General features: G+C 43.0%; 1 protein-coding gene across 8 annotated transcripts in view; it reads left to right on the top strand.

The window, feature by feature from the left end:
- LOC126100176 (glucose-6-phosphate exchanger SLC37A2) overlaps positions 1 to 19106 on the top strand; it is a 357318-nt gene that overhangs the window by 323367 nt on the left and 14845 nt on the right. For all 8 annotated transcript variants that reach the window (XM_049910732.1, XM_049910729.1, XM_049910734.1 and 5 more), the window contains 4 exons: positions 4009 to 4104; positions 4194 to 4284; positions 4641 to 4789; positions 15638 to 15839. In XM_049910732.1, the coding sequence (XP_049766689.1) occupies positions 4009 to 4104; positions 4194 to 4284; positions 4641 to 4789; positions 15638 to 15839 (538 nt within the window). The remainder of the gene's footprint in view (positions 1 to 4008; positions 4105 to 4193; positions 4285 to 4640; positions 4790 to 15637; positions 15840 to 19106) is intronic.

The following is a 19106-nucleotide window of genomic DNA, read 5'->3' as shown; positions in this document are numbered from 1 at the left end:
TCCAAAAAATGTGATTTGCACAATGTAGATGGTTTATTTAAGTACAATTGTGAAACTGATTGCTGTTTTCCCAAAGTGTTTTTGGAAATATGTAGTTAGAGTTATTGCAGATTATGAAATATAATTAAAACGCATAATAAACGAGATCATATGCTCGAGAACTTTAACAGCTGTTACTTCTTTTACACAGATTTCACAAAATAATTCTGAATACATAATAACATAATACACTCCTGGAAATGGAAAAAAGAACACATTGACACCAGTGTACCAGACCCACCATACTTGCTCCGGACACTGCGAGAGGGCTGTACAAGCAATGATCACACGCACGGCACAGCGGACACACCAGGAACCGCGGTGTTGGCCGTCGAATGGCGCTAGCTGCGCAGCATTTGTGCACCGCCGCCGTCAGTGTCAGCCAGTTTGCCGTGGCATACGGAGCTCCATCGCAGTCTTTAACACTGGTAGCATGCCGCGACAGTGTGGACGTGAACCGTATGTGCAGTTGACGGACTTTGAGCGAGGGCGTATAGTGGCCATCGGGAGGCCGGGTGGACGTACCGCCGAATTGCTCAACACATGGGGCGTGAGGTCTCCACAGTACATCGATGTTGTCGCCAGTGGTCGGCGGAAGGTGCATGTGCCCGTCGACCTGGGACCGGGCCGCAGTGACGCACAGATGCACGCCAAGACCGTAGGATCCTACGCAGTGCCGTAGGGGACCGCACCGCCACTTCCCAGCAAATTAGGGACACTGTTGCTCCTGGGGTATTGGCGAGGACCATTCGCAACCGTCTCCATGAAGCTGGGCTACGGTCCCGCACACCATTAGGCCGTCTTCCGCTCACGCCCCAACATCGTGCAGCCCGCCTCCAGTGGTGTCGCGACAGGCGTGAATGGAGGGACGAATGGAGACGTGTCGTCTTCAGCGATGAGAGTCGCTTCTGCCTTGGTGCCAATGATGGTCGTATGCGTGTTTGGCGCCGTGCAGGTGAGCGCCACAATCAGGACTGCATACGACCGAGGCACACAGGGCCAACACCCGGCATCATGGTGTGGGGAGCGATCTCCTACACTGGCCGTACACCACTGGTGATCGTCGAGGGGACACTGAATAGTGCACGGTACATCCAAACCGTCATCGAACCCATCGTTTTACCATTCCTAGACCGGCAAGGGAACTTGCTGTTCCAACAGGACAGTGCACGTCCGCATGTATCCCGTACCACCCAACGTGCTCTAGAAGGTGTAAGTCAACTACCCTGGCCAGCAAGATCTCCGGATCTGTCCCCCATTGAGCATGTTTGGGACTGGATGAAGCGTCGTCTCACGCGGTCTGCACGTCCAGCACGAATGCTGGTCCAACTGAGGCGCCAGGTGGAAATGGCATGGCAAGCCGTTCCACAGGACTACATCCAGCATCTCTACGATCGTCTCCATGGGAGAATAGCAGCCTGCATTGCTGCGAAAGGTGGATATACACTGTACTAGTGCCGACATTGTGCATGCTCTGTTGCCTGTGTCTATGTGCCTGTGGTTCTGTCAGTGTGATCATGTGATGTATCTGACCCCAGGAATGTGTCAATAAAGTTTCCCCTTCCTGGGACAATGAATTCACGGTGTTCTTATTACAATTTCCAGGAGTGTATCAGTATTTTGAAAAGAGTTGATTTTATTCATCTTATAGTGGTGATTTTGAGTAGCAAACAAGTACAACAAAGATACAGCTAAACAAGTGAGCCTTTGGCCAAAAGACCTCCTTCTAAAGTAGATAAAGCACACACACACACACACACACACACACACACACACACACACACATTCACGCTAACACAACTCACACATGACCACTCTCTCTCTGGCCTTTGAACCCAGACTGCGACTGCAAGCATCTGCATGTGAGGGGGGAAACAATCTGGGTGGTGGCGGTAAGGAGAAGGCTGGGAAAAAGGGGGGGGGGGGGGGGAGGGTATAGTAGGGTAGGGGTGGGAGATGTTAAAGTACTGCTTGCGGAAATGTACAGGCACGTGGTGGAGACAGAGTAGGGCAGCTAGGTGTAGTTGGGGAGGGGGGGCAGTGGAAAATGAGAGAAGTAAAGGCTGTGGGTGCTTTGGTAGAATAGAAGGCCAGAAGGCCATGTAGTGCTGGAGTGGGAGCAGAGAAGGGGATAGATGTATGAAGGGCAATGATTAACGAAGTTTGAGGGTATGAGGGTTACAGAAACATAGGGTATACTGGAGGGAGAGTTCCCACCTCCACAATTCAGAGAAGCTGGTGTTGGCAAGAAGGTACAGGCTGTGAAGCAGTCATTGAAGTGAAGCACATTGAGTTGGGCAGCATGCTCAGCAACTCAGTGCTCCAGCTGTCTTTTCGCCATTTTGTCTCAGTGTGGGAAAAGTGCATTAACGATTATGGTGATTACTTTTTAAATAATAAACAGTTTGCTTACTTTTTTCATTTGTCTCATTGTCACTTTATTGCCCCTTATAGGTAACACTATTTCAGTACCCGTTGTCCCTCATCCTTCCCAGCAGAGAAATTATGCAGTATTTCTCTCCATCTTCTATTCCTCCACCCAGGGGGACCAAAGAAAGCTTTCAAGACACTAAAATTACCTTTAAATCACTATCTTGGCTCTTTTTTTTTCACTTACCTTGCCTTTATATATTGGACTATGAATGTTGGTTGATAAATATGTGCATTAACTCTCCACTGCACCTACTGAAATGGTTCTCTCTTTGAGGATACAAATAAAAATTTACCATGAGCCTCATATTTTAGTTATCTGTTTGTAATTTTAAAAACAAATCTGTTACATTAGAAAGTAACAGAGTAACTATACATTGGTTCAGCACAGTAGTACACTTAAGAATTTCCTAAAATTGTGTATTAGTGATGCCTGGAGTGAGAGCGAAGGGTAACGACTTGTCTGAATACCTCCCCATTCATCCCCTTGACATTACTCACACTGAAATGGAGTATAAGGTGATCAGGACGTGACAGTATTTCTCTCTGTGTGCTGTCTTTAAGTAAACTACATTATTTGAGGCACATGTAACATCTAAACCTTTTTTTGTTTACCTGTCAGAGCAAATTATTAGACTGTTCTGTATAGAATTGGCAACCTTTATAGCTTGTAATTTGTCTTGGCCTTATTTTCATTAAAGAATATAGCACATACAGTAAATGCAGTTTTTTTTTTTTTCCCCTGCTGTGCTTTATTTGTGCATTTTTGTTAAATTGTGATGTAAACACATAGCTAACTAGCTTTGCAACTAAGTGATTTTTAACTGTTGTGTCTCTTACAGTAACCCTTCCTTTTTGAGACAAGGAGGGTTACTTGAACCTTCCATTTTAGGACCAGGAAGGCATTCATTGTTGCATGCATGTTATGAGGTTTTTCTAGTTTGTCGTTTTTCAAATGTTTTGTTTTTGTTGTTTTTTTCACTCATAACTAATTGCATGCTGTTTTTTTTACTTGTACTTTTGATACACTGTATCTCTCCTGAAACACACATGAGGAATCATGGATTTTCTGTGACAAAGTAGATGACAAATAAGTGTAAGTATAAAATCTACTTCTACGTAATGAGTATTAATGTTTTACACACTGATTAGGGTGTGTGTAATTGTAGTATCAGGCCATTGCTAACTGCAATATCTTAATAATACTTTAATGTTTGATCATGATCTTAACAGAGTGAATTATAATTAGAAATTTGTATTTGAAACCCAGTTTCTGTCCATCACTATTCTGACAAAATAGAAGAATCTTCTGATACCGTTACAAATATATGTTAATTGTATCCAGAAACTTTCTATTAACGGCCTCAGTGTGCTCTATTCATCATATTTGAATCCAGATTGTTAATATTTTTGTTACTGAAAGTAACAAGACTGAAAATGTATGACACTGATTTCTGCAAAGAGTGTACCTTGCATCTATGGAAATTTACACTGATACTGATATATGCAACTTATCATTCCTAAAATTGTCTGTCCCAGGAAATAAAGAGATTCCCTCCAAATGAGACAATGCCAATTGCAGCAGTGATTCCAAATGAAACACCCATCGGTTTCTGGTCAGCACTAAAAATTCCGGTATGTTTCAAGATTTCAGTGTGCTTTGAGTTAATGGAAAATTAGCTTTGTGTATAAGTGACAACACTTTTAATTTCTTCTTTTTCCAGGGAGTTGTGGAATATTCTCTTTCCCTATTTTTTGCAAAATTAGTGAGCTACACGTTTCTTTACTGGCTTCCTTTATACATATCAGCATCAAGTAAGTATAGTTGATCCAGTTAACTATTAAAATGTCAGCCCCATTTTTTTGATATTTTGTTTCTGTGTCACTCAGACATAGATAGGAACATAATACTAGACAAAAATGTCCATAAACTGCATTGTATGTGATTGTCTAAAATTTAATTTTTTTGTTGTATGTAATTCGTGATCTCCAACTTCTAATCAAAACCCTCCTTAATGCATGGGTTTCAAACTGCAAGTATGTCATCAAGTGAAGGTCACAATGTTTTTATATGAAAGTATGTTCTGTGGTAGATTTTTGTTAATTAATACTCCGACATTTAATTGTGATGTTTTGTGTTGTGCTGAAAATTATGAAGACATATCTCACAGCAACATTGGGTGCAACTCTCAGCGCTGACGTTTCTACCTTATTTGATGTTGGTGGCATAATCGGCGGCATTGCGGCAGGTGTGATCAGTGATTACACTGGAATGAGTGCTGTTACTTGTGCTGGGATGCTTGTTGTAGCCATTCCTTTGGTAAATATGCATTGGAACATATTTACTTATAGTTTAGAGAATATGCCAGTAGTTTCTTTTTTATGCATAACATGAATTTTAATATCAAGTGTTAGCTGACAAAAGAAAGTAGAAGTTACATTCAATACCTTAAGTAATTCCCACTGCCAAAGGGATCCTGTAATTTGCATATTGTCAACACACTGTCTGATTCATGTTTTCCCAGGCGTTATGGATGAGCCATGTTTTTGAGTGTCCAGCCAGGTTGCCAGTTCAGTTTTTATGCAAAAAGGAAGTTACCCATGTGGCTACACACACAAAAACATATTGTCTACCAGTTTACTATTTTTGTTTTTTGTGATACTTGGTTAACAAGGAATGTGCAGATACTCTTTATAAGAGAACAAAATAATGGATAAATTGAACAGTTCCATGTCTTGTTAGGATTACCACAAATCAGGGGCGAACTGACATTTTAATTTCACCTTTTTATGGGAGCTGTTAGTTGGATAGAGTTTCTGAAAGTTATTTGTGAGCTTCATCCATAATGTTAAATCATGCTAATCACATTATTGTGAAAATGAAAGTTGCTACTCACTATATAGTAGAGATGCTGAGTCACAGGTAGGCCAACAAAAAGACTGTCCCATATAAGCTTCCGACCAACATGGCCTTTGTCAAAAATGTGTGTGGCTTCAGCTGCCAGAGGCTGCAGGTGTGTGTGTGTGTGTGTGTGTGTGTGTGTGTGTGTGTGTGTGTGTGTGTGTTTGGTGTCTATTTTAGACAAAGGCCTTCTTGGCCGAAAGCTTATATTGTGACAGTCTTTGTTGTGCCTATCTGCAACTCAGCATCTCCGCTATATGGTGAGTACCAATTTTCCTTTTCATAATATTCTTTCACTCCATCCTGGATTTTCCATTGTTTAATCACATTATCTCTCTCTCTCTCTCTCTCTCTCACACACACACACACACATGGACACACACACACACACACACACAGAGAGAGAGAGAGAGAGAGAGAGAGAGAGAGAGATTTGGTGGGGGGGGGGGGGGGGGGGGGGTTGTGCTTCCATCATCAGACCAAAAGCCATATAAGAATTTTGCACCCTAGCACAAGATAAATAAAAACAAGCAAAGTCAGTCCTGTCCCACAATAAAATACTAGATTGTTAGTGTTAACCTAACTCCACTTACCTGTGAAGTAGTGGTGTATGACGAACAGAAACGTTATAGAAAACGGTTAATACTAGCTTCCGAGCTATTGCTCTTTTTCTCATATGAGTGCACACAAACTCTCACAAAACACCTCTGAGTCATCTGGCGAAAGACCTCTCTCACACTACCTTTCTACCCGCTCCATGCCTCGTGCCTCCTTCCCTAGCCCATCCTCCCCCTCCCTACCCCCCTTCCATCTACCTTGGCAACTGCTTTCAATAATAAATATCCAGTAACCAGTCTTGCTGCTACTGCAGGCACGCACATTTGGGTGTCTGTGTGGTTGTGTGTGAATGTGCGTATTCTTACTGTTCAAAGAGCAAGTACTCAAAAGCTAGTGTTCATTGTTATCTATAATGAGTTTCTGTGCACCACCCTTCTGTCCTCTTTACTATAAATTTTTAATCTCGTAATTTTAACCCTGTGAACCTCTTCTAAAAATGTTTTGAGTTTATAGGGGGCGTATTCTCAGAGTTTAGTGACTGAGTTTGGGTAGTAACAATTTGTTAACATCCCTGAAAATTTAAATAACTGGCCTTTCTAAAACTATATTTGATTTGCTGTTTATTGCAATGTTTGTGTAATATGGAACCAAAACAAACTTGGATCTGGTAAAATTACTAATGAAAGGTCATTAACAAACACAAGAAAGAACAGATGGCCCTAAGATGCATCCTTGTGGGACACCAAAAGTAATAAGTTCCTTGTTGGATACTGACACAGCTTAATAACAGGACTCTTTCCTGTTGACACCCTTTGTTTTGTACCATTTTGTCATATTCCCTGTTAAATCATAAAATTATAATTTACTTAAAAGGATATGGTGGAATCTTATTAGCACATTTTTGAAGGGACCACTATTTTGAACATCATACTACTGAAAAATACCTAATTTGGTAAAGATTGTTTGTTCATTGGTGAAAATGTGGGATTTAAGGTACCATGTTTGGAGTACACACCTCCTGGTGTGCTCCTTCAATAAATTATAATTCAAAATGCGCCTTTTTAAGAACACATTCGGAATATCGTAACCAGAACCTCTCAAAACAGTGTCAGTATTCAAGAAGCAAAAATGTGTAAAATACAGCAACATGGGCTAAATCCAATAAATTGAACTTGTACACTTATACTATCAGCCATTTGGAATGCAGGGCAGTTATGTTACACAAGACCATGACCTTTAGCATCCAAAATATGTACCTGGCATGTGTTGTGGAAAAAATATAAAAATACACTAAAATCGCAACTTTTATTACACTTCTCAAAACAAATAAATGTCATTCATTCAGCATAGCTCCATTAGCAAATCACTACTGATAAGTTAATAGGTATTGTCCTTTCAACAAACTATCTTAAACTGACAACACTATAATACAAGAAGATACAATGTGTAGTCCTACCTTCACAAAAGTTTGGAAAACATATAAATACTTGAGTGTTTCTTTTGTGCCTAGTTAACATGTCTGTCACTTCCCTGTCAACTCAAAATTCAAAACATAATGCTGAAGTGTCCATTGCTTCAGTAGTTTTTGATATTGTTGTAACTGACAAAGATTCTAGTTCATTCTTGTCTTCACTTTCTTCTTGTTTCTTTGCCACGTGTTCCTGCAACACTTCCTCAATTGTTATGGACTGACAAGATGGCAACACCTTCATCACATTTAACATATTAATTGAAGCTAAGATAGCCAACATTTTCTTTTTGCCCCATTATTGGCTGCTATTGCTCAGCTGCAGTTCCTTTGTTTTGTGACACAATGTCCTCTATAAGCATCTGATGAAAGTCAGCCTTCTTGAATCAGTTTGAGAGTGTGCTTTCTTGCACGGAATCTCTGGCACTTCTTATAAGATGCATAGTGTCCAAGGACATTACCTTTCTCATTCTAGTATGAAGACAGCCCAGCCTCTTACATACAAGAATCTTCCTGTGTTTTCCTTTCAGGCATTTTATAATGCTGTGGTCTAGCGACTGAAGGTGACTTGTAAAGGTGGGAGGGAAAAAAAAATTACATTTAAATTATATAGCTATGTCTTATCTTGGGAATGCACTGCACACTGTTCAATAAACAGGATGTTTGGCTGCTTCTAATACTCAACCTTCCATCCCAGGCACATAATAATTGTTCGAATGTAAATGATGTTACCCATGCTTTCACATTAGATATATATTTGCATGGAAACATCCATGCATTTTTAAAGCATTGTGAACTCTTCACCTTTTCAATTATTATTGGCATCATTTTTTTTTTTTTGTTCCACTTTCATTACAACATAATAAAACAGTTAGCCTCTCTTTTAAATTTTCTGCTGTCGCCTTTCTGTCCTCTGAACTAGAGAGTTTTTGAACTAGAGAGTTTTGTCTGGAAGAAGGTGAATGAATAAGCCAATTTCATCTGAATTGTGGCTGTACCTTTCTATGACTAATGGAAGAGTATTTTTCCATGACTGAACAGTGTCAATGTTTACGCTTCTAGTCTCACCTCAAACTTATTTATACACAACAAGTTCTTGAACCTATTGATCCTACTGTTGAATGCTTTGAAATCTTTAAGTCACAATTTTTGTGTGAAATATATGACCATCATGCATTCAATTTCATTTACTGTTTCTCCTACCAACCAAGCTGCTTCAGTTACTTTTTGTGTGCTCACTAATGTACTCGTATTTAATTTTGATGGAGAAATGTTCAGTTTTCATGCAGTATCATCAAGCTTCACGCGTGAGTTTTTGTCCCCTTTCTGAATAATGCACCATTTTGTTAACTGTCTCACTATCTTTTTGTCCATGATGTATCAGTACACTGTTAAGACAAAAAAAAAAAAAAAAAAAATTCACAGTCTACGCCAGTCAGAAGCTAAACGTGAACAAAGGACACTAGCAACTGAGCTGCATGCTAATAAATAATAATTATTATTATTGTTAGTCTGCTACAGAAGTTGGAAGTTGTCAGAGTTACTGCCAGCTAATATGAATTACTTTGACAAATCATTTCTACCATAGCAGATGATCTCTGACTTGCAAAGCTGCTGCCACTGAATAACACTGTCTGACGGCACATTTCTGCGCCCCACATCTGCAAATGTCCTACTCCCGCCACACACAGAATTCATGGTGACAAAAGTTGCAGCAGCCAAATAATACAGTTACTAACTATTTTGAACATGCTAAGAGGGGTGGAAGAATGTATTAATGCTTTAACATGTGTTTGATGCAAATTAGGACTGGGACTTCCAAACATGAACTTACTATGCGGGAAAAGGCGGTAATGAGGGACGTACAAACACGATATTGCTGTATTGTGATTCACATAGTCAAATGCCTTTGATAGATCACAGAATATGCCAGTAGCCAGTAGCCTGTAATTTATTGTCTTAAAGAATGAAGTACATTGTCGTTGTATGTGTAAATAGTCTTTTCAGTATCAAAACCCTTCAGAAATACAAACCATGACTGTAACAATGTGTTACTTGTAGTTATAAATATAGAAGGAAAGTTCTGGTAGAATGTAAATAATTTAAAAGTAAAAGAGGTCACTCGTGGAATATGAGAAACATTCAGTTATCAACAGGCACACAAAAAAGGGAAAGAAAACTTGCTACCTTCCAGGATCAATCCTTTTTCAGGATAGTGCACGCGCGCGCGCGCGCGCGCACACACACACACACACACACACACACACACACACACACACACACACAAATAATCACAAAATCTCTGTGCCCCTACATAGTATCAACTAAACACACATTGCTGTGATTCAGTTTGGCATGGGGACAGCTTGGGGTGGGAAAGGGGGGGGAGGGGCAGAGCCAGGAGGCAGGAAAGAGGGGTCATGGTGGGTAGGTGACAGCTCAGAGAGTGGCAGCTGGTTTGCTGGCTAGAAATGTGGGAGGAAAGGGTGGCAGGTGTAGAGGCTAGCCTAGGCTTGTGGTGCACCAGTGGTGGTAGTGACCAGCACACGGTGAAGGTGGCATGGAGATGTGAATTGGGAGGGAGTGATATGACAGAGGTAGGGGAAACTGTGGGGTGGAGGGTGTGTGGACAGTGGTTAACAGAGACTGGGTCCAGGAGGATTACAGGTCCAGGAGGATTACAGGAGCAAAAGATTTGTTGCAAGGATAACTCTGTCTACGTAGTTCAGGAAAGCTGGCACTGTATAGAAGGATCCAGGTGGCATGGGTTATGGAGCAGCCATTGCTCTTGGTGGTGCCCATTCATTGTGGCGCACAGCTGGTTGATTGTCATACTAACTTAAAAAGCTATGCAGTATTGCAGCAGAGTTGCTATATGACCTGCCTGCTTTCACGGGCGGCTTTGCCACTGGTAGGATAGGATAATCCTGTGACCGGACTGGAGTAGAAAGTGCTGGGTTGGTGGATTGGGCAAGTCTTCCACCTGGTTCTTCCACAGGAATATGACCCCTGTAGCAAGGGAATGCAGTGGGAATGGTATAAGGATGGACTAGGATGCTTTGAGGTTGGGTGGGTGATGTTGTAAAGGCAACCGGAACAGTCGCGGGGTAGTAGTGACGGAAATGCGGCGGGACCCGCGGAGCGGCCCGCAAACAACAACACAACGGGAGAGGATGGACACGACCAACGGAGGACCTTACGACACAACAAGAACAGACAACAGGGTAACGAACCAAACAAGACAGCCACGTCCACTGGAATAGAAACACGAAGTCAATACGCTGTCTGAGACGATATGTCCTGAGACGCAACACAATGTTAGACTGTTGGCTGAGCGCGAAGCAGGCGCTTAAGTATGCTATCGGGGGCACTGCTATTGGCCGCTGGGACCACATGTTTCACTGTGGCGTCCTCACACTAGAAGCCACCACAACTTAAGGCGCGATGGTGCAGAGACCTCTATGGATCTTCAACGTCCATGGCGTTTGGCGCAGATTCAAATTCCACAGTGCGCGGTACCAGAGGTGATGGAATAGAAAATGGGTGGAAAGGATCATGGGTAGGATGTCCTTCATTTCAGGGCCAGTGAATGTTGATACATAAACAAAGCCCTGGTGAAGGATATGGACCGGTTGTTCCAGTTCAGAGTGATATTAGGTGATGAGGGGGGCACTGCTTCCTGGGGTGGTGGGAGGATCAGAAGTGTGCGAGGATACGGCACAGGAAATTCATTGCACACAGTGTTTGGAAAGAAGTGGTGGGGTTAATGTGTCTCTGGGAAGGCCCCACTAAGCAAAGGAGTTCTTGTCATTGCAGATACACTGTCCGTAGGTGTCGAAATTGCATGGGTGGATTTTTTGGTGTGGAGGGAGTGACAGCTGCCAAAATGCCAAATGATTTGGCTGAAATTTTCGATGTAAAATTTTGAAGATGATAGATTGTAACTCACATAAAGGTAATACACAGAGTTGCAGACAAGCAGAATAAAAAGACTAGTACACACTTACCTTTCAAAAAGAAAAGAAAGCACACACACACACACACACACACACACACACACACACACACACACAAAAAACCAAGCACACTTTATGCATACATTATGGCTTTCTGCAGCCACTGTAGTCAAAGAGAGTGGTAACGTGTGTGCGCGCACGCGCGTGCACGTTTGTGTGTGTGCGCGCGCAGAAATGAATCTCATAATTGAAACAAGACAAGGAAAGAGCCCAACGCAGGAGGCAGTGTGCAGCCTCTCGGGAAACGACGTTGATGGATGAAACAAGGAAACAAGTGGTTTGTGGTCCGTAACAAGATGAAATTTGGATCCATAGAGAAAAACACCAAAGTTATGAAGAGCATAACTAATGGCCAAAGCTTATTTTTCAATTTGAGAATATTTTCGTTGGGCATCCGTGAGCATTTTGGGGCATAAGCACTGGGTTGTTCAGAACCGTCAGAAAAACAGTGCACAAGGACTGCACCAAACGCGTATTGAGAGGCGTCTGTCACAAGAACAAGATGTTGGCCAGGTCGATAAGTAGCCAGGCACGGGGCCTGTTTCAGCATAGTCTTCAATTTCTGGAAAGTCACATCGCATGACGCGGACCAGTGAAAAGGCACGTTTTTATGCAACAGGTGATGCAACGGCTGAGCCACTGAAGCAGCAGATGGTAAAAACTTGTGATAGTATGCTAATTTTCCCAAGAAGGCCTGCAGTTCCTTAACAGATGTAGGGCGAGGAAGGGCATCGATCGCAGTGACAGTTTGCTGAAGCAGACGAATACCGTCCTGAGAGAGTTGAAACCCCAAGTACGTGATAGGCACCTGAAAAAAAATTGATTTCTGAAGGTTACACTTAAGACCGGCAGTGTGTAAGACATGAAAAAGTGTGCAGAGATTTCGAAGATGTTCTTCAGTGGTGGAGCCAGTGACAAGAATGTCGTCCATGTAATTTATACACCCAGGGACAGGGAGCAATAATTGTTCCAAGAATCGCTGAAAGAGAGCAGGGGCACTGGCAACCCCGAATGGCAATCGTTGATATTGATAGAGGCCAAAAGGCGTGTTTAAGGACCAGGAACTGTCGGGAAGCAGAGTCGAGAGGAAGTTGATGATAAGCTTCTGACAGGTCAAGTTTAGAAAAATACTGGCCTCCAGCAAGTTTAGTGAACAATTCTTCAGGTCGGGACATAGGGTAAGTGTCGATGAGGCATTGAGCATTTACAGTGGCTTTGAAATCGCCATTGGGCTTAGCAACAACGACGACAGAAGAGGACCACTCACTGGAAGTGACAGGAAGCAAGACCCCTGAAGCAGTGAGATGATCCAGCTCCCATTTGACCTGATCACGAAGGGTCACAGGAATGGGCTGAGCCCTAAAAAACTTAGGTCGAGCAGTGGGTTTGAGCATGATATGAGCTTCAAAGTCATTTGCACGGCCTAACCCAGGAGAGAAAAGGGACGAAAATGCCGTCGACAAGAAATCCAGTTGAGCATAAGGAATAGCATCAGAGACGATATTGACAGAGTCATCTATGGAGAACCCAAAAACGCGAAAGGCATCGAAACCAAAAAGATTCTCCGCATTAATATGATCGACAACAAATATGGGAACAGTGCAAATGACGGATTTGTAAGATACCTCAGCATCAAATTGTCCCAAGAGAGACATCTTCTGTTTATGGTCGTCTGTAATTGCCTAGCAGCGGGTGATAGGATTGGAGAACCCAACTGAAGATACGTCTGAGAATTGATGATAGCGGCAGCAGAACCAGTATCCACCTGCATGCGAGCATCCCGACCAAGTATTTGGACAGTGAGGAATAACTTCCCTGAAAGGGAAGAAGTACCATTGACTGACAACACAGAAGCAGAATCAACATCACATTCATGAACATCAGGAATGCGGTCAGAAATGCAAACGGAGGACACATGACCCTTCTTTTTGCATTTGTGACACACGGCCCAATGTTGGGGACAATCCTCCCATGAATGTTTTGTAAAACACCGCGGACATGAAGGAAGTTGCCGGGGGTTTTGCTGCAGTTTCTTAGAGGTTTGTTTACGGTTAGGCCGAGGCTCCGCTTGGGAGTGTACTGCGGCCACGTCGGCCAGCAGGGACATGCCACATGCTTCATCAACATCGCACAGAGGTTGTATTTCCCCTGACGTCACCCCATGCCTCTATTTGCGCCCCAGCGACGCGAGAAATTTCAAAAGACTGCACAGTGGATAGAACTTCATCTAGAGTTGGATTTGCCAACTGAAGGGCATGTTGCCTAACTTCTTTGTCGGGTGCTGGCCGGATAATAGCATCCCGTACCATGGAATCGGTGTAGGATTCTTTCTGAACTTCAGTAACGAATAGACACTTTCTACTGAGGCCGTGAAGTTCAACCGCCCAAGCGCGATAGGATTGATTCGGTTGTTTTTGACAACAATAAAAGGCAACACGAGAGGCTACCACATGCGTATGCTTTTGAAAATATACGGACAGAAGTGAGCACATTTCAGCAAAGGACAAAGACGCAGGATCTTTCAAAGGAGCCAATTGTGACAACAACCGATACATTTGAGGTGAAATCCATGAAAGGAACAGAGACTTACATGTTTGTTCGTCCACGACATGAAATGCCAAGAAGTGCTGTCAAAGACGTTTTTCATAATCAGACCAGTCCTCCGCTGTCTCGTCGTAAGGAGGAAAAGGAGGTATAGACAATGACGAGAGACGCCCCGCATTGGATGCCGCGACGAAATCACGAATCGCCGATGTGAGAAGCGTTTGCTGTTCAATGAGACCTTGCAATAGTTGCTCTAAAGTAGCCATGGAAACTTGTGGGTTAACGATGAAAAAGAAAAATTCACTGCCTCGTTGCCAATTGTTATAACGTCAAGTTGAACAAATATATTTTTAGGACGACACAATACATGTAAGTCACAGATCAAGTAAACAAAGTAAGACGTGTGTACACTGTAACGTTCAAATCACACTGAGCCCCAGTCTAGCGGCCGCTGGCTGGCTGGCCGCTTAGGTGGCGCGGCTGCTGTATAGCTGGCAGACAGCACCGCATGTAGAGGACGCGCGTAACTGCACGGCAGCACTTTGAAAGATCAGCAAGTCACAACACTTACACTACTCGGCTACCATTTTTATCTTTTTATCTACGTCTTCAAACTAAACATTTATGTAAATTTACACACATTTGTATTAAATAGGTCTTGACTTTTCCAGTAGACCCTATATAGATGCTGACACTGAAAAATTCAAAACCCGTTTAATATAAACATTAGACTTCAGTGGAATTTACATCCTCAAGTTCAAATATTCTGATAAACTGTAGGAGCAGTGGCTGATAAGGTACTCTTCTAGTCAGGATATCTGAGGATTTTCAATTTCCTGTCTGGTGTCTGTTACTAAGCTCTTATAGACTTTTGCATCAGAATATAAAACACCATCCTGGAGCCTAAGTGTGGATGTTTAGTGTATATGGAAATTATTTTTACTGCTAGTGCTATCATTGTGAATTTCACTGCCCATCCTAAATTTGTTGAAGTTGTTAAGCACAAAAAATTAGGGAGTAAACACATTGCCTCACAAGTGTAAGAATCTCCCTGCAGATGCTTTGCATGATATTGGGTTATCAACTTTAAATAAGACTTTTACTGTACACTTTTTGACCTTACCTGCATCTTTCCAGAAGATTGTAATATGACACTGTTGATTGAAAGAATGCTAGCAGTCGCATCTGCAGGTCAAAAAAAGTGAGATAGATTTTAAAGTGCAAAGAGACCTGACTTTGCCATCCAACTGGATGACCTACCGTATCTAGTATATGTCCATTGATTTTCACTTCTGATTTTTATTTGTTTGGAATTGGATCATATAAGTCTCTGTACAGTTAAGGATAAGGTATTTGCAGGTATGGATGTGTTAGAGCCCTTTATCGTGATACTTGTCATCAAGAAACATCAAAATGTTTGAAGAGCCCTCCCATGTTCTGGGAAAATCATTTAGGTGAGTAGTCAAGAACATGAATGGGCAGGCACAGAACATTGCAAGAGACCACATTTCACATTTCCTCACCCCAAATTTGTACTCACTCCTGTTATATCATTTGTTAATGTGATCTCCCGTATCTGTCATTATGATATGAGTTGATAAGTGAATAAATGACTTTCATTATACTGATGCTGAGGATATGGAAGAAATAATTCTAAAACTGTGTGCTTCTTATTTTCAGATGTTTGTGTATGATGAATACGGGTCTGTGAGTGTGGAGATGAACATCTTCCTGCTGATAGTGGTGGGCATCCTTGTGAATGGGCCCTACGCCCTAATCACCACGGCAGTCTCTGCAGACTTGGGCACACATGAGTCACTCAAAGGGAGCTCCAGGGCATTGGCCACAGTCACAGCCATTATTGATGGCACTGGTTCAATAGGTACCCTGAAAAACTTAATAATGGTTGTTTGTATTATGATAGAAAATAAAGTTTGCTCAAAAAATAGGTAATACGAAAAAGAATGATTATATTGTAAACCAATAATGATTTCATCCAAGGAAATGGATTGGAGCACTGAAATGGAAAAGCAAGGGAAAAGTGATGAGCAATTTCAATTGTAAAAATTACAATTTTCTCAAAATTGAGAGGTAAACTTTGGCAGCAATATCTTTTCTGAAAACTATTTTCCTCTTCTTACAGTGCAGGTAGATATGTGATTAGTGCAGTAATTCCACTTTTTTCACTCATTGGCATGTTTCTCCTAAGTTGGTGTTTGAAGTATTCAATTGCAAGGTAAACTTGTTTGAATTAGATGGCTGCTTCGACAATATTATGAAAATGATAGTTGCTACTCAGCATATAGCGGAGATGCCGAGTTGCAGATAGGCGCAACATAAAGACTGCCAAACAAACCTTTCAGCCAGACAGGCCTTAGACAGAGTAGACAACATACACACCCATACTCACTCACACTCACACAAACGCAACTCACACTCACATGACCACAGTCTCACGTTGCTAAGGCCAGACTGTGATCAGCAGCACTTGATGGGAGATGCAACTGGTTGGTGGGGGTAAGGAAGGAGGCTGGGATGGAAGGGGGAGGGATAGTAGAATAGGGGTGGGAGACAGTAAAGTGCTGCTTGTGGGAGCATACAGGGACAAGATGGGGAGAGAGGGTAGGGCAGTTAAGTGCAGCAGTGAAGCTGGGAGATTGACAGAGGGCTGGGAGGGGGGACAGCGGAAAAGTAGAGATGTAAAAAGACTGTGGGTGTGATGGTGGAATAGAGGGTGTGTAGTACTGGAAGGGGATAGTTGAGTAAGGCCAATGACTAATGAAGGTTGAGTGTTATGGGAATGTAGAATATATTGTAGGTAGAGATACCATCTGCAAAATTCAGAAAATCTGGTGTTGATGGGGAGGATCCAGATGTCATAGGCTACGAAGCAGTCATTGTAATGAAGAATATTGTGTTGAGCAGTGTGCTCAGCAACTGGGTGGTCCATCTGTTTCTTGGCTGCAGTTTGTTGATGGCCATTCATGTAGACAGACAGCTTGTTGGTTGTAATGCCCACATAGAATCAGCACAATGTTTGGTTGCGGCTTAGCTAGTAGATCACATGACTGAGTTAACAGGTAGCTCTGCCTTTGGTAGGATAGGTGATGTTTGTGACCTGACTGAAGTAGGTGGTGGTGGTGGGAGAATGCATGGCACAGTCTTGCATCTAGGTCTATTACAAGAATATGAGCCATGGGACAAAGGTTTGGTAGCAGGTGTGTAGGAATGGACAAGGATATTGTCGAAGTTCAAAGGGCAGCAGAATACCACTGTAGGAGGGGTGAGAAGGATAGTGTGTACGGCATTCCTCATTTCAGGGGCATGATAAGAGGTAGTCAAAGCCCTGGCAGAGAATGTGATTTGGTTGCTCCAGTCTTGGGTAGTACTGAGTCACCAGGGGAATGCTTCTCTGTGGCCGGACAGTGGGACTTTGGGTGGTGGTGGGTGCAGGGGTTGTGTAGGGATGAACGAGGATATTTTGCAAGTTTGGTGGGCAGGGGAATAACATGGTGGGGGGGGGGGGGGGGGGGGGGGAAGGATAGTGGGTAAGACATTTCCCATTTCAGGGCACGAGAGGTAGTCGAAACCCTGGTGCAGAATGTGATTCAGTTGCTCTTGCCCTGGATAGGACTGAGTCACAAGGGGAATGCATTTCTGTGACCAGACAATGGGACTTTTGGAGGTGGTGGGTGACTGGAGAGATAAGACTGTATCGTTATGACTCTTCTGAGATGTGAATCCATTCAAATGGACCACTTTTGAAACAAGGGACTGATGACCTTGCTGTTTGGTCCCTTCAACCCCGATCAGCCAACCAACCAACCATCCTTCACCAACTCGAAGATCCTATTCAGTGGCGTCGCCACATGATACCCTCGCCCAGCCAACCTCCATGTTGCCAATGCTCACCACCAACTGTTTTTCTGCCCTGGATTTCACAGGCCGACAGAGGGAGAGTGCTGACATCTCTGTAGATCTCTTGAAGCAGGATCCTCCATCCTCTGTGCCCTGTAGCAGTGAGTCTTTTAAGGCTGGCACTCGGCAGCCACTGAGGTGACACCCCTTCATTTTTTCCCTCCTCCCCTTTCTTCATTATGGCTCTCCTTCAATGGAATGTTTGTGCCTTTGATCAAACAAAGAGGATTTACAGCTGCTCTTAGATTTGCAGCATCCACTTTTTCTCTGCCTCCAGAAAACGAAATTGCGTCCTCATGACCGCTTTGAGCTTTCGCATTTCTTCCCGGTCCATTTTGACCTTCCCCTCAAGGACAGCATTCTGTCTCGTGGGGGAGTCATTCTGCTCATACGGGAAGACGTTCATAGTCAACCTGCCTTTAAGCTGTTGCAGTTTGCCTTTTCCTTCCTCACTTTACCTTTTCCCTTTGTACTGCTTAATCCCTCCATCATTTGATATCACCAGGGCAAACTTCCTCCAACTTATTGGGCAGCTACCTCAACCATTTCTGCTGCTCGGTGACTGTAATGCACACCTTCCCCTTTGGGTTCTCCCAGAACCTTTCCCAGAGGTGCCCTCTTGGCTGACCACCTCAATCAACTTAACCTCTTCTGCCTTAACACAGGAGCACCCACGTTCCTTTCAGACTCCTCGCACAGCTATTCCCATTTGGACTTATCTTTCTGTATTGCTCAGCTTTCCCACTGTCTTGGTTGTTCTGTTCTCTCTTGACACGTACTCGAGCGACAATTTCCTGAGTGCTATCCATTTGCCGACTCCTACCCCAAACTACGTGCACACCCAAATGGCAGCTTACTATGGCCGACTTGACACTTTACTCCTCCCCCTTGACCTTCGATGAACATTTCCCCAGTTGTGATGACCAGGTGAAATATCTTACAAATATTATCCTTACCACCACAGAATGTTCCATTCCTCACACTTCCTCTTTACCATACCGTGTCTTGGTCCCGTGGTGAACTGAGGCTTGCCGTGACGCAATAAGACCTTGGAGATGCGCTCTCCGCATTTTTAACCATCATCCTATGATGGCAAATTGTATTCATTATAAACAGTTGCATGCACAGTGTTGTTATATTCTTCAGGATGGTAAAAAAGCCAGCTGGATTTCATTCGTCAGTTCTTTTAACAGTTCCACTCCCTCTTCCGTCGTGTGGGCCAATCTCCGGC

This window comes from Schistocerca cancellata, chromosome 9 (assembly GCF_023864275.1).
Source record: "Schistocerca cancellata isolate TAMUIC-IGC-003103 chromosome 9, iqSchCanc2.1, whole genome shotgun sequence".
NCBI lineage: Eukaryota > Metazoa > Arthropoda > Insecta > Orthoptera > Acrididae > Schistocerca > Schistocerca cancellata.
The sequence above is the reverse complement of the archived record's forward strand: the minus strand, read 5'-3'. Positions and strand labels throughout refer to the sequence as shown.